Here is a 14893-nt window from a genome sequence, read left to right as displayed (position 1 = left end):
TGCAGAATGGAACAAGCTAGAGGTTCAACATGTGGGTTGCAGCCATGGGGAAAGAAGGTGTAAACCTACTACGTTCCCATAAACCCTTTTCTCATCCTTCAATCCTGTACTATTAGCCCTTTTTCTCGCTCAGCCTCTCCTCTGTGAACAGAATATTTATATTTACTGAGGAAAGTAACAATCCTGCCTCTTTTTCAGAAAGGTCTGTTGTAGGGCTTTTGATTGCACAGGGTTGGTTTTTTTTTTTTTTTTTGCCCGTTTGTTTTTTGATGTCCAACCAAGCTTTGCAGTCTCACATTGTGTACTAGTTATCTAGTGACCAATAATATTACATCTGAATTAAAGTTGTGTTCTCCTTGAATTACACTATAAAATGAGCCCCTTGCCATTCCTAATCCTGTTACTTTACATAGATGAAAGTTTCCCTGTTTTGTTGATCAATTATTTTGTTTTGTTTTTAAAATAGCTTTATTGAGACATAACTCATATAATTTACCCATTTAAAAAGTGGAACTCACTGATTTGAATATACTCATAGAGTTGTATGTTCATGTAATCAAACGTAATCAATAATATGAAGGAATAAACTACAGATGCACAACATGGAGAAACCCCCTCTTCCGCCCCCGCCAAAAAAACATGCTATGCTAAGTGAAAGTAACCAGATACAAAGGACGACATATATTAAAATGTAAGTAAAATTTCTAGAAAAGGCCAACCGATAAAAAGCAGATCCATGGTTGTGTGGCATTAGCAGTGGGAATTTGTGGGAACCAGAGTTTAGGACAAATCTGGGAAGGGAATGTTTGAACGTAATAGGAAGTTTCAAATCTAGATTGTGGTGAGGGTTGCACAATATATAGATTTAAATTAAAAATCACTGCACAATATATTATAAAGTGGGTGAATTGCACAGCATATAAATTATACTTCAATAAGGCTATGACTGGGTGACTGAGCAACAAGGATTTTGGAAGGAAAAAAGACCAAAGAAATACTCATAAATACAGACCAAGCACATCATACCCCAATAGCTCTCCTGATAACTGAGGTCTTGAAGAACCTTTGTTTATGGGGATACTAGCTGTCAATATTTATCATATTAGAAATTACAGTGGAGAATTTTTAGATATCTTATTCAATATAAAATAACAATAATAAGCCTGTATGTTAACAAAAAGAACAAGTTGAACAAAAAGCACAATTGTTTTTCAAAACAAGAAAAAAAATAGTCAGAAGGGAGGCTTTTTTTTTTCAAACATGTTTGCCAATCTGTTTAGTATCTGGCTTAATAGAAGACAGCACTTTCTGTATCTACTTCTGCCTTCAGTCTGCTGCGATATCATACATTATGTAACCTCTGGAAAACTCCACTGTACACTCAAGAGAAATGACAGTGAAAAAGCAAGTAACCTCTTAGTATTAAAGGGAAGGTAGTTTTGATCAGAGACCCTCACAAAGGGTCTTGGAAACTCCCAGTGCCCTTTGGGCCATCCTTTGAGAACTGCTGGTCGAGATTTTACTCTAGATCATTTTAATGAGATTGCTTAAACTGTACTGTCATTAATCAAATAGTCTAGGATCAAGCTTTTTGGGCAAACAGGATCAAAAAACTTTCTAAACATAGCTTCAAAGCATAGTGAATCCCACATTGTATAGACTTGGCTGTAACATATAATAAAGTAAGCAAGCAATATGAGACATTGCACACTACATCAGTATTTACTTGTTGAATCTCAAACATGATTCTAGATTTATCAGCAAGCAGAATAAATAAAACATTATTATATATTGTTAAAACAGCTGATTGTTACAATGTTATTCTCTTTTATTTTGGCCAAGTGTTCTATGGGATGTTAGTTCCCTGACCAGGGTCAAACCTGTGCCCCCTGTATAGAAGCATGGACTCTTAACCTTTAGATTGCCAGTGAAGTCCCAATGTTATTTTCTAAAGCTACTGTTTTTGTCACTGATTCAGAAGTTTCCGTTTCACATTCATTTACATCTTTCCCCATCCTTATTATAATAAAATCTCCCCTTTTGTTTCTGTATCTGCTTCTAAAATAATAAAGTATTATTGAATTTTTCTAAAATGAAACTTGACATCATAATCTGAAAAATGATGCTAATTTAAATATATGAAATACAGTTATTTAGTGGTCATTTGACAAAATGTGGTTAATTTCACCTTAATTAATATCTATTTCAAATGTGTCTCCCAGTAAAGGATAAGAGTACCATCAGTCAGCTTATGGACATGTCATATCCTATCAAATGATTGATTATACTCACTAAAGATGTGGTAGTTCATTTAGAAAGTCTCCAAAGCTTTGAAGCCATCAAATACACCTTTCTAGACTGAGATATACATTCCGAGTAATGTGATTTAAAACTCAACAAAAATCTAGACATTTATAAGCTGAACTCAAAAACCATAGCTTAAGTACTTACTTTACAATATCTCCTTCCAGAGCAATCACTCTCTTAATGATCTTCTGTTCTGGGTTTTTAGGGGACCTAGAAAAATAAAGTTATATAATCAGTTATGCCTGTTGTTTTAAGAAAATGGAAATAAATATTACAAGAAAATAAGCTATATTAAAGTCATTACAGGACCCTTTGCAACCATGACATGACATCAGTCCTACTTAAGTCTTAAGTGAGAAGGAATTATCAAAGTACCTGTAGGAAAGAGGATTCATGAAACAAATCATTTCAGATATGACCTCCAAATGGTAGTATTTATACCTTTAATTTTAGTCTGTCTTCAGTTCAGTTCAGTTCAGTTCAGTCTCTCAGTCGTGTCCGACTCTTTGCAACCCCATGAATCGCAGCACACCAGGCCTCCCTCTCCATCACCATCTCCCGGAGTTCACTCAGACTCACGTCCATCGAGTCAGTGATACCATCCAGCCATCTCATCCTCTGTTGTCCCCTTCTCCTCCTGCCCCCAATCCCTCCCACCATCAGAGTCTTTTCCAATGAGTCAACTCTTTGCACGAGGTGGCCAAAGTACTGGAGTTTCAGCTTTAGCATCATTCCTTCCAAAGAAATCCCAGGGCTGATCTCCTTCAGGATGGACTGGTTGGATCTCCTTGCAGTCCAAGGGACTCTCAAGAGTCTTCTCCAACACCACAGTTCAAAAGCATCAATTCTTCGGTGCTCAGCTTTCTTCGCAGTCCAACTCTCACATCCATACATGACCACAGGAAAAACCAAAGCCTTGACTAGATAGACCTTAGTCTTAAGGATGATCTAATATTCTATTTATGTAAACATCATCTTAACTTTTTAAATACTTCTAACACTAATATATTCTACCCTAAAAAAATAAACCTGAGTCATAAACCTAAGCTTCAGCTTTGAGTCCCTTTTTGAAGTTTTAATTTTGACAGGATAATTTTCTTCTTCAGATGTGGATTTTCTTATCTTTAAAATGGACAGGGTTGTGCAAAGAGGATCTTGTGAGAATTACAAATTAAGATACTAATATTAAATTAAATGAGGCAATGTATATAAAGCAACTAACTAATTACATAAGAAAATAATGAGGCATTTCTTTAAAATGATAACATACTTGTTGCATTTTATTTAAAATAAGCAAAGAAGTTTGATTTTAAAGAAAATACTGAAGCTGCATTATTTTTAAAAAACAAAGAATTTGGAGTCTTATTGTTGTTTTTTTCCATGTTGGTTTATTTCTAACAAAGCACTTGGACCAAGCCCACCCAGGAGAGAGGATATCGCTTCCTCAAGGACTTGAAGGCTGGGGCTATTCTTAACCCGTTGGTTCCTTACCACATTTCTCAGTTAAAGCTGCTCTGTCTCTTGTGCTAAAGGAGCAGTTGAGGAGGGCCAGAGCCCAGCCTTGCTGGAATGTTGTCATTGATACTAGCATTATTCTATCAAAGCGCAGAGGAGACAGTGTTCGAGGTTCCTGTAAGCTCTGGGTTTTCCTTCCTCCAAGACCCTACCATGTTTTTGATATAATATCGGACACTCCTAGAGGGAGAGGCAGGTGGAGGGAGAATCCGGGGTCTGAGTTTTAGGTATGCTAAGGCAGAAGAGGAGGAAATTCTTTGAAATTACACTTAGGTTTAGCCATGTAAAGATTATGTAATACACAGATCAGCCCTGGGATTTCTTTGGAAGGAATGATGCTAAAGCTGAAACTCCAATACTTTGGCCACCTCATGCGAAGAGTTGACTCATTGGAAAAGACTCTGATGCTGGGAGGGATTGGGGGCAGGAGGAGAAGGGGACGACAGAGGATGAGATGGCTGGATGGCATCACTGACTCGATGGACGTGAGTCTGAGTGAACTCCGGGAGTTGGTGATGGACAGGGATGCCTGGCATGCTGTGATTCATAGGGTCGCAAAGAGTCAGACACGACTGAGTGACTGAACCGAACTGAAGGTAACTGATACATTCTGATATGCTTAATGTGGACATCATTTATTTTAACCTATGATTAATAGCTATGGTAAATGTTACAAGGTAATACTATTTACTCTAATAAATACTCCCCTCCCCTTCTCTTTCCTCCTCCCTGCTCACTTTGTCTCTGGGATCCCTCACTCTGGGAGAAGCCATGTCTGTCCTCAGCAACCTTGCTGTGAGTGAGCTTAGAAGTAGATCCTTCAACAGACTCATAGATACAGAGAATAAAAGAGTAGTTGCAGGGAGAGAGAGGAGTGGCGACAGATTGGATGAAAGAGACATAGGGATACAGACTGCCAGTATCAAAATAAATAAACCACCAGGATCTAATACATAGCACAAGGAATATGGTCAATAATATTATCACACTTTGTATGGGGACAGATGGTTACTAGACTTATTGTGATCATTTCCCAACGTATGTAAATGTTAAATCACTATGTAGTACTTCAGCAACGAACACAATATTGTATATCATACATTTCATTTTTTTTTTTAAGTAGATCCTTCAGCCTCAGTCAAGTCTTCAGAAAGTACAGCAGTAGCCAACAGCTTCACTGCACCTTCGTGAGAGACCCTGAGCCACACCACCCTCTGAAGATGCTTCTGGCTTCCTGATTCCTAGAAAATGTATGAGATAATGAGTGTTGGTTGTTTTCAGCTGTGGGAGGTTGGAGCACTTTGTTACACAGCAATGGTTATCGCAATCTTAAGATGTCCAATTTCCTGGCAGTAACATTTTAAATCTTTTGATCTTAAAAGGTCTGTTTCAAAAAACATATCACACATCACATAAATGATCATTTAATATGGATTTGAAAATCAGTGATAGATAAAAACATAACTTCAATTCAAGTCACATTTTGAATTGAATTACCTTTAAAAAGGAAGCTAATGGAAAAATATTAAACAGATTAAATAGATTCAGAATTTAATACCTCATTAAGGGAAACATGCAGCTTTTAATAAGGTGTCTATTTCACACAATATATTGCAGAGAAAAGAAAATCATCTAAATCACTTGTGGCTTAGATGTCATACTTACGGACACAAGTTTTCACTAGATTGATTATTAACATTCTTTATTTTAAAACGGAAATTTGATCAGAGTTTTTGAGTGATCTGTCGCCTTCATGAAATAGAGTAAATCTACAAACTTAATGTCATTCATGTACAGCTAGAGTGAGGGATCTGGCCCATTTAAGATGATGGAATTCATATTTTCTGTGCAAGGAAATATGATATTGATATTTAGGAAAGTTTGCCTCCATCCATGTCTCTCGGTTTCGATAACAAGAAATGTATAAAAAATTTTCAGTCTCAGTGATCGCTTAAGAATTGTACATTAAAACAACAGGACACTGTTTTCCTGTTATATCGAAAAAGGAACAGTAATAATACCATTAATACAATTTGTTATTGAGTGTTTAGGGACATGGGTACATGTCCTAAAGTAGATAATCATGTAACATACCTTTCTGTAAACATGTCAAGATTTTATACTCTCTTTAACATTTCACACTTTTAGAAATTTATTCTTATGAAATGGTTGTGTATATATACAAAATTTTAGCTACATGGATTCTATTTTTAAAGAGGAAAAAATCAACAAGATTGTTAAATAAATTAAAGTTCATCGTATAATAAAATATCATTCAAACATTAATGTTACAAAAGAATGTTACAAAATATTACAAAAGAATTTTTAATGATGCGGCAATATCAACAGAATATATAGATCAAACATGCAAGTTAGAAGAATGTATGTGTGACTAGATCTGATAGATAGAGTGCCTGATGAACTATGGACAGAGGTTCGTGACACTGTACAGGAGACAGGGATCAAGACCATCCCCATGGAAAAGAAATGCAAAAAAGCAAAATGGCTGTCTGGGGAGGCCTTACAAATAGCTGTGAAAAGAAGAGAGGTGAAAAGCAAAGGAGAAAAGGAAAGATATAAGCATCTGAATGCAGAGTTCCAAAGAATAGCAAGATGAGATAAGAAAGCCTTCTTCAGTGATCAGTGCAAAGAAATAGAGGAAAACAAGAGAATGGGAAAGACTAGAGATCTCTTCAAGAAAATTACAGAAGCCAAGGGAATATTTCATGCAAAGAGGGGCTCAATAAAGGACAGAAATGGTATGGACCTAACAGAAGCAGAAGATATTAAGAAGAGGTGGCAAGAACACACAGAAGAACTGTACAAAAAAGATCTTCATGACCAAGATAACCATGATGGTATGATCACTCACCTAGAGCCAGACATCCTGGCATGTGAAGTCAAGTGGGCCTTAGAAAGCATCACTACGAACAAAGCTAGTGGAGGTGATGGAATTCCTGTTGAGCTATTTCAAATCCTGAAAGATGATGCTGTGAAAGTGCTGCACTCAATATGCCCACAAATTTGGAAAACTCAGCAGTGGCCACAGGACTGGAAAAGGTCAGTTTTGATTCCAATCCCAAAGAAAGGCAATGCAAAAGAATGATCAAACTACTGCACAACTGTACTCATCTCACACGCTAGTAAAGTAATGCTCAATATTCTCCAAGCCAGGCTTCAGCAGTATGTGAACCGTGAACTTCCTGATGTTTAAGCTGGTTTTAGAAAAGGCAGAGGAATCAGAGATCAAATTGCCAACATCCACTGGATCATGGAAAAAGCAAGAGAGTTCCAGAAAAACTTCTATTGCTGCTTTATTGACTATGCCAAAGCCTTGGACTGTGTGGATCACAATAAACTGTGGAAAATTCTGAAAGAGATGGGAATACCAGACCACCTGACCTGCCTCTTGAGAAACCTATATGCAGGTCAGGAAGCAACAGTTAGAACTGGACATGGGACAACAGACTGGTTCCAAATAGGAAAAGGAGTATGTCAAGGCTGTATATTGTCACCCTGCTTATTTAACTTATGTGCAGAGTACATCATGAGAAATGCTGGGCTAGAAGCACAAGCTGGAATCAAGATTGCTGAGAGAAATATCAATAACCTCAGATATGCAGATGACACCACCCTTATGGCAGAAAGTGAAAAGGAACTAAAAAGCCTCTTGATGAAAGTGAAAGAGGAGAGTGAAAAAGTTGGCTTTAAGTTCAACATTCAGAAAACGAGGGTCATGGCATCTGGTCCCATCACTTCATGGGAAATAGATAGGGAAACAGTGGAAACAGTGTCAAACTTTATTTTTTTGAGCTCCAAAATCACTGCAGATGGTGATTGCAGCCATGAAATTAACAGACACTTACTTCTTGGAAGAAAAGTTATGACCAACCTAGATAGCATATTGAAAGCAGAGACATCAATTTGCCAAAAAAGGTCCGTCTTGTCAAGGCTATGGCTTTTCCAGCAGTCATGTATGGATGAGAGAGTTGGACTGTGAAGAAAGCTGAGCGTGGAAGAATTGATGTTTTTGAACTGTGGTGTTGGAGAAGATTCTTGAGAGTCCCTTGGACTGCAAGGAGATCCAACAAGTCCATTCGAAAGGAGATCAGCCCTGCGTGTTCTTTGCAAGGAATGATGCTAAAGCTGAAACTCCAGTACTTTGGCCACCTCACGTGAAGAGTTGACTCATTGGAAAAGACTCTGATGCTGGGAGGGATTGGGGGCAGGAGGAGAAGGGGATGACAGAGGATGAGATGGCTGGATGGCATCACCGACTCAACGGACGTGAGTTTGAGCTAACTCTGGGAGATGGTGATGGACAGGGAGGCCTGGCATGCTGCGATTCATGGGGTTGCAAAGAGTCAGACACGACTGAGGGAATGAACTGAACTGAACTGAACTGAACCATGACTTTGCATCAGTAATTATAAAAAAGAAAATGTGCATGCAACTGTACTGGGAAAAGTTAGGAAGTATATAAAACCAAAGTGGCAAGCATAGTTCTGTGTGTGATAAAACATGTGTCCAGATTTTTGGTTCAGAGTACTGGAAAATCCATTAGAAGAGGACAAATATTTGTACCACGTGACACTACCTGAGAAGAAATGCTCTAAGACAGGGGTGAGAACTGAACTAATTATCAAGTCCCCCCTTCTAATATTGATGCAATGTTAATATTAATGAAATAATATGAAAAGCAACCTTTAACAGCATAAAACACTATTTATGCTGACAAATTTTAAGTTTCTGAGATATGTGAAAAGTATTTTATATTTAAAATAATCTATATATTAAGATCATGAGGCAAAACAGAATATACAAAGTAAGCTACCTATATATTTAAAATTTTATAAATTACCACTTCAAACATATCTATAAATTTTAATGTAATATAAATCTCATGTATCTAATCATATTATGAAAATTAATCCCATTACTGCTCAATATCTATATTTTAATCATTAGGCTGCTGAATGCATTACAGGGATATAAGTAGACATGTTATGAGAGTTATTACAGATTTACATTGATAGTCCCTAAACTTCCCTTTGTCTGCATTTTCTTGGCCACTTGCCTATCTTCTAAAAGTGTGAAGGATAACAAGTGAAAGCTTATGCCTTACTTTAGGAGCATGGTGTACACTGACCAATACAATTTGCATTTAAATTTGAAATTTAATATTTTCATAATAAACACAGTTTTATAGTATTTGTTTCTGGAGCCTGGATTTTAAGCATTCTGTTCTATGCTGAAGATTTAATTAGGCAAGTTTCTCCGAGGTTTGGACAAGATGCCTAAAATGGTCTCTCTACCATGTAGGTCTCAGTAGATCAGCTTGATGTGGCGGAATTTATCTTTAATGAGAATGGTTGTGAGGAAAGGTAAAGGGTTAGCATAGTCATAGTAAGACTTCTGTGACACTTAACCTTCTTGAACTTCATTTCCTGTCTGAAGTGTTGTCGCTTTCACCTGTGACAAGCCAACAGAGCCATGTCTTTGGTCTTAGAATCTCTGTAGCTGATTTCATGTTTTTCATGGATCCAAAAGGTTGTAATTTGAATCCCGTTTGGAATGCTGGGAAGGTACTCTGGAATACTCAGGAGAGCCCCCATGTGTTCTTTAGAATGGGGAGCTTAGCAAGTGTACCTACCCTCTCTAGTCCCAAACCCAGGGTCATCCTGATGCCATATCTCTAAGCATGCTCACCCTTCTCCCATTTAGAGTCAAATTCTTATACCTTCCTGTGTGGGTTGTGTAGATTTTCATATTTAAAAGTATCAAGATTGCCCCAGATTATTTTAGAATTAACTTCAGGATTAGAAGTTACCATGGCATATGCCACAGAAAGATCTGAATTTTAACTCTTCATTAATGAGGTAAAACTAAAAACTAATATCCTGGGGATGGCTTATATTTCATAGGCTTTTTTTTTTTTAACTGTCTAAAAGAATGTGTTATTGTTTCACTGCTAAGTCATGTCTTAACTCTTTGCGACCCCATAGACTGTAGCCTACCAGGCTTCTCTGTCTATGGGATTTCCCAGGCAAGAATACTGGTGTGGGTTGCCATTTCCTTCTCCAGATGGCCATGCATTAAATTATCTAACTTCACATCATCATAATGATAAAAAGTATTGCTGTTTTAATCATTAAAATGAGAATTAAAAGTCCACACAACAATAAAAAGTTACATTTTAAAAATCTTAGCAAATGATATGGAGAAGGAAATGGCCACCCACTCCAGTGTTCTTGCCTGGAGAATCCCAGAGACGGGGGAGCCTGGTGGGCTGCCGTCTGTGGGGTCACACAGAGTTGGACATGACTGAAGCGACTTAGCAGCAGCAGCAGCAAATGATAACGCCTTTTCTTTTTGTAATTTTGGAAAATATTGCCTGAGTTTGACATGATTTGCATAGGTTACAGCTAGGAAAGGCCTATGAATATACCTAGTCTTTTCCTGGCAATATCCAGTCTCACTCATTCTCCGTGGCCTAAGAACTTCTGCTTTTGTGTCATACAAAAGCATGGACTGGCGGGCAGTAGAAATGGAGTCCATGATCACAGTCAGTCTACCTCTGGTACAGACAGCAGCTGACTGTAGGCAAGCTCCATAACCAATGTGGGTCTCATATTCAAGGAGATAAGGCCAGATCAAACCAGAAGCCAGACAATCAAACCTAGCTTGTAGAAATCTTTTTGTTTGGTCCATACATCATTTATTTCTGTACTTTTAAATCTGGAGCTGACCAAGCAAACAAGAGATCTCACATTTCTTGTTCCTCTTAGACAAATACAAAGATTTAGCACCCTAAAACCTGCAATCTGGCATGAAAGAGAGTCCACTGGATCTGAGAAGGAGATCTTGAGGATTTGCCACAGTGCCAACAGTTTGTTTCATGTGGGTTTAAGGGTCTGAGGACATGTGAGTTTGGGAACCTCTAGAAATCCTGACAATTTCTTCTACCTCTATCATCATATCACAACTGAGAAAACATCTATGAAAGCTCCATCAGAGAGTCTAACATGAATTAAAATGAAAAGAAAGAAAGTAAAGTCACTTAGTCGTGTGTGACTCTTTGCGACCCCATGGACTGTAGCCTACCAGGCTCCTCAGTCCGTGGAATCTTCCAGGTAAGAGTACTAGAGTGGCAGAATGAGTTGCCATTTCCTTCTCCAGGGGATCTTCCCAACCCAGGGATTGATCCCGGGTCTCCTGCATTGCAGGCAGATGCTTTACCATCTGAGCCACCAGGGAAGCCCTAACAGGAATTAGGTTCTCAGTAAATCTTAATGTCATCTCTTTCTAAAATAAATTCCTAAAGGAGGTCAGTTATCTGAGCACAAGAAAATCATTAGGAATCTCTTTTTTAAAGAGTTACACAGATTTATTTATTTATTTCAGAAACGCTCCACCGATTTCAGTCAGTTGCATTAGAGGGCAAGAAAGGCATTTTAAAGGTTTGGTCACATTTTATTACACAGTTAACTAAAGAAACACGAAACTGAATATAATTGTATTCATATTGGAAAGTCACAGGTCAGTTTTAAATTAAATGAGTATTATCTGATAAAAATGAATAATTTCCATGTTGGATTCTGTATGCTTGCTTCACTATCAGTAGTAGCGTGAACTTTGTGCATGCAGCCCCTTTTATAATGGTTCATTTTCTAAATTCAATGCAATTTTATTAATTAGTACTCTAAAAGTTTTTACTTAGGTCAGCATTTCAGCTACATTTTTGCCACTTGCAGACTTCTCTTTGTATTATGTAAGTCTTTAAAATTTAAACAAAAGAAACTATCAAGATCTTTTTATTGCTGTTTGGGTTTATTCTTGAAATCTTCACAAGTGTGAAGCCTATGACTTCAGATACAGTTTCACAAAGTGTGTATGTATGCGTGTGTGTGTGTATAAATGCAATCCCTAATAATTGCTCTTGTCCAGATACTTCTTAAAATGCTCCAATCCAAGGGCCTCATTATTAGAAAAGTGAAGTACAGATGAGGTGGCAAGAACCCAGGTTATTGCTTCAAATTTGTCTTCTATAATACCATATGGTCTTGCATAGGAAATAAGTCTTAAGGAAAAGGGAAAACCTGGGAAAGGATCATCAGGAAGGCACAGAGGATTGTTCTATATATAGAAAAACCTGTTGAGAAGTGAGTAGAATTTCAGACCACTAAGGCCAGTGCTCCTGGGCAGCTTGTTTCCTGGGTGGGGATGGAAAGAATGGCTTATTCTCTCCAAGAAAAACCCACCCAAAACAGGCTCCTGAGCATTAGGAATAGACTCCTTCAGAGACTCCTGAGAAAATCTGTGTGCAGATCAAGAAGTAACAGTTAAAACCAGACATGGAACAATGAACTGGTTTCAAACTGGGAAAGGAGTACATCTAAGCTGTATATCATAACCCTGATTACTTAACTTATATGCAAGTACATCATGCAAAATGCTGGGCTGGATGAAGCAAAAACTGGAATCAAGACTTCAGGGAGAAATATTAATAACTTCAGATATGCAGATGACATGATCCTTATGGAAGAAAGCAAAGAGGAACTGAAGAGCCTCTTGATGAAAGTGAAAGAGAAGAGTGAAAACCCTGGCTTAAAACTCAACATTCAAAATACTAAGATCATGGCATCCAGTCCCATTACTTCATGGCAAATAAATGGGGAAACAATGGACAGTGACAAACTTTATTCTCTTGGGCTCCAGAATCACTGCAGATGGTGACTGCAGCCGTGAAATCAAAAGACACTTGCTCCTTGGAAGACAAGCTATGACCAACCTAGACAGCATAATAAAAAACAGAGACATTACCTTGCTGACAAAGGTCCATCTTAGTCAAAACTTTGGTTTTCCAGTGGTCATGTATGGATGTGAGAGTTGGACCATAAAGAAAGCTGAGCACCAAAGAGTTGATGCTTTTGAACTGTGGTGTTGGAGAAGACTCTTGAGAGTCCCTTGGACTGTGAGGAGATCCAACCAGTCAATCCTAAAGGAAATCAGTCCTAAATATTCATTGGAAGCACTGATGCTAAAGCTGAAACTCCAAAACTTTGGCCACCTGATGAGAAGAACTGACTCATTGGAAAAGACCCTGATGCTGGGAAAGACTGAAGACAGGAAAAGGGGACGACAGAGGATGAGATGGCTGGGTGGCATCACCAACTCAATGGACATGAGTTAGAGCAATCTCCGGGAGTTGGTGATAGACAGGGAAGCCTGGTTTGCTGCAGTCCATGGGGTTGCAAAGTTGGACATGACTGAGCTGAATTGAGAGACCCCCGGAGATTTCAGTCAGAGTTCAAATGATCCAAGCAGGTAGCAGCAGGAACAAGAAGTTTATGTTTCAGACTAACAATTTCTTACACAAGTAAATGTATTCTGAAAGTACTTATGAAACAACAAAGGCGTGAACTTTAAACAATTAAACTGCTGTTATTGATAAACATTTTCTTGGTTATATTTAAAAGTTGTCCGGCTGTCACTCACTACAATTAGAAGACTTCTAATAAGCAAATAGTGACAACTGTTCTTAATAGTAAATCAGCCTTGATTATGTAAAATCAATTAAATGTGTATTATGACTAACTTCTGTAATTGAAAAAGCTGAAATAGTTTTGTAACTGACTGTTTTGATTCTGAAAAAAACAAATGTCCTTAATTAACGGTGAAAACTCTAAGAAATACAGTGTAATCATAATGAGTTAATTTCTACCAATGTTTATTAATTCAGGCATTTCAAAACATAAAACACTGCATCTTCAGGTGGTGAACAGAACTGCAATTATACGTCACTGTCTAGAATTGTATGTAAATGAATATACATAGTGTATACATAAAATATATAGCATATATGTAATACACATACGTGTGTATGCGTGTGTATTCTACCATACAATATGGAATCATACTATTTAAAGAAACTCCTCTGAACTATAAAGAAACTTCTGGGCTGAAAAATACATTCCCTTATTTATTTTGTTATCAATTTGGGTTTCTACACATTGAATATGCTTCAAGTTGACATATCTGTGGAAGTGAAGGCGATGAATAGCTAACATCAATATAAATATTTACTCTTCTTTCAGTTTAGACTTTCAAAGTGCAGATGTTCACATAGAAATACTACCACTCTGTCCCGAAAGTAGAACATGCACTCAGGAGTATCTGTGTGGTCTTTTGCTATAGTCAAAACAGGTTTTGCCCTTCTAGCCATACTATCTCATCGAGTATGACTTTTTAGTAGAGTGCCACTTAAGGCCATAGAATAAAACAAAATTAACTGGTCTTCAAATGAGTTAAAGCTCTCTACCTAGTATCATAATCCTAACATTGTGATTAAGCTAACTGGACTTATGCTTTAAGCTTTAAACAGGTAAGGAAATAGTGCCACATATGTGTGGTAGGTTTGAAGGGGAATATAGAAACCACAAAACATGAAAGCTCAAGCTACTGATATTTTCCATACTGACCCATTTCCATATGCATCAATAGGACACAGAAAAAGCAGACCAACTGAAATGCAAAATTAATACAGTCAATTCTCTGCATCCCTGAGTTTTGCATCCATGAATTCAAGCAACCACAGATTGAAAATATTTGGGGGGAAAAATTCCAGAAAGTTCCAGAAGACAAAACTGGAATTTGCCCTGCATTGAGCACTATGCTAAATCCACTGCACGGTGTGATATGAAGGCCACTATAGCCTTCTGCCACCCCACAGATGCTCAGTCTCTGTTCAGTGCCTAGTTGTACGAACATTGCTCACCTCGCATCTTGCACATGGCTGCTTGCGCTGTATACACTCTTTGTTTCTGTGAAGAAAACGGCTCTTAAGAAGCAATTAAGTGGTCACAGCATCCCTCAAAGGTTAAGAGAGAGCATAAAGTGCTCTCTTTAGAAGAGAAAATGAAAGTCTGAGATCTTTTGAAAAAGTGGCATGCTGCTTGCCAAAGTGGGTGAAAAGGTAGGCAAGAAGGAATCAAGCGTTTGCACAATGAAGCAGAAAGAAGCTACAGTTTCTGGAAGTGCTAGTGCTGTTCCTACAGTGGCAACACCAGTG

At 37.8% G+C, this 14893-nt stretch overlaps 1 protein-coding gene across 1 annotated transcript in view; it reads right to left on the bottom strand.

Annotated features, from left to right (window-relative positions):
• IMMP2L (inner mitochondrial membrane peptidase subunit 2) overlaps window positions 1-14893 on the bottom strand; it is a 954974-nt gene that overhangs the window by 310944 nt on the left and 629137 nt on the right. The window contains exon 5 of the mRNA XM_052638691.1: window positions 2452-2517. Coding sequence (XP_052494651.1) covers window positions 2452-2517 — 66 coding nt within the window. The remainder of the gene's footprint in view (window positions 1-2451; window positions 2518-14893) is intronic.

The sequence above is a fragment of the Budorcas taxicolor genome, chromosome 4 (genome assembly GCF_023091745.1).
Source record: "Budorcas taxicolor isolate Tak-1 chromosome 4, Takin1.1, whole genome shotgun sequence".
NCBI lineage: Eukaryota > Metazoa > Chordata > Mammalia > Artiodactyla > Bovidae > Budorcas > Budorcas taxicolor.
The sequence above is the reverse complement of the archived record's forward strand: the minus strand, read 5'-3'. Positions and strand labels throughout refer to the sequence as shown.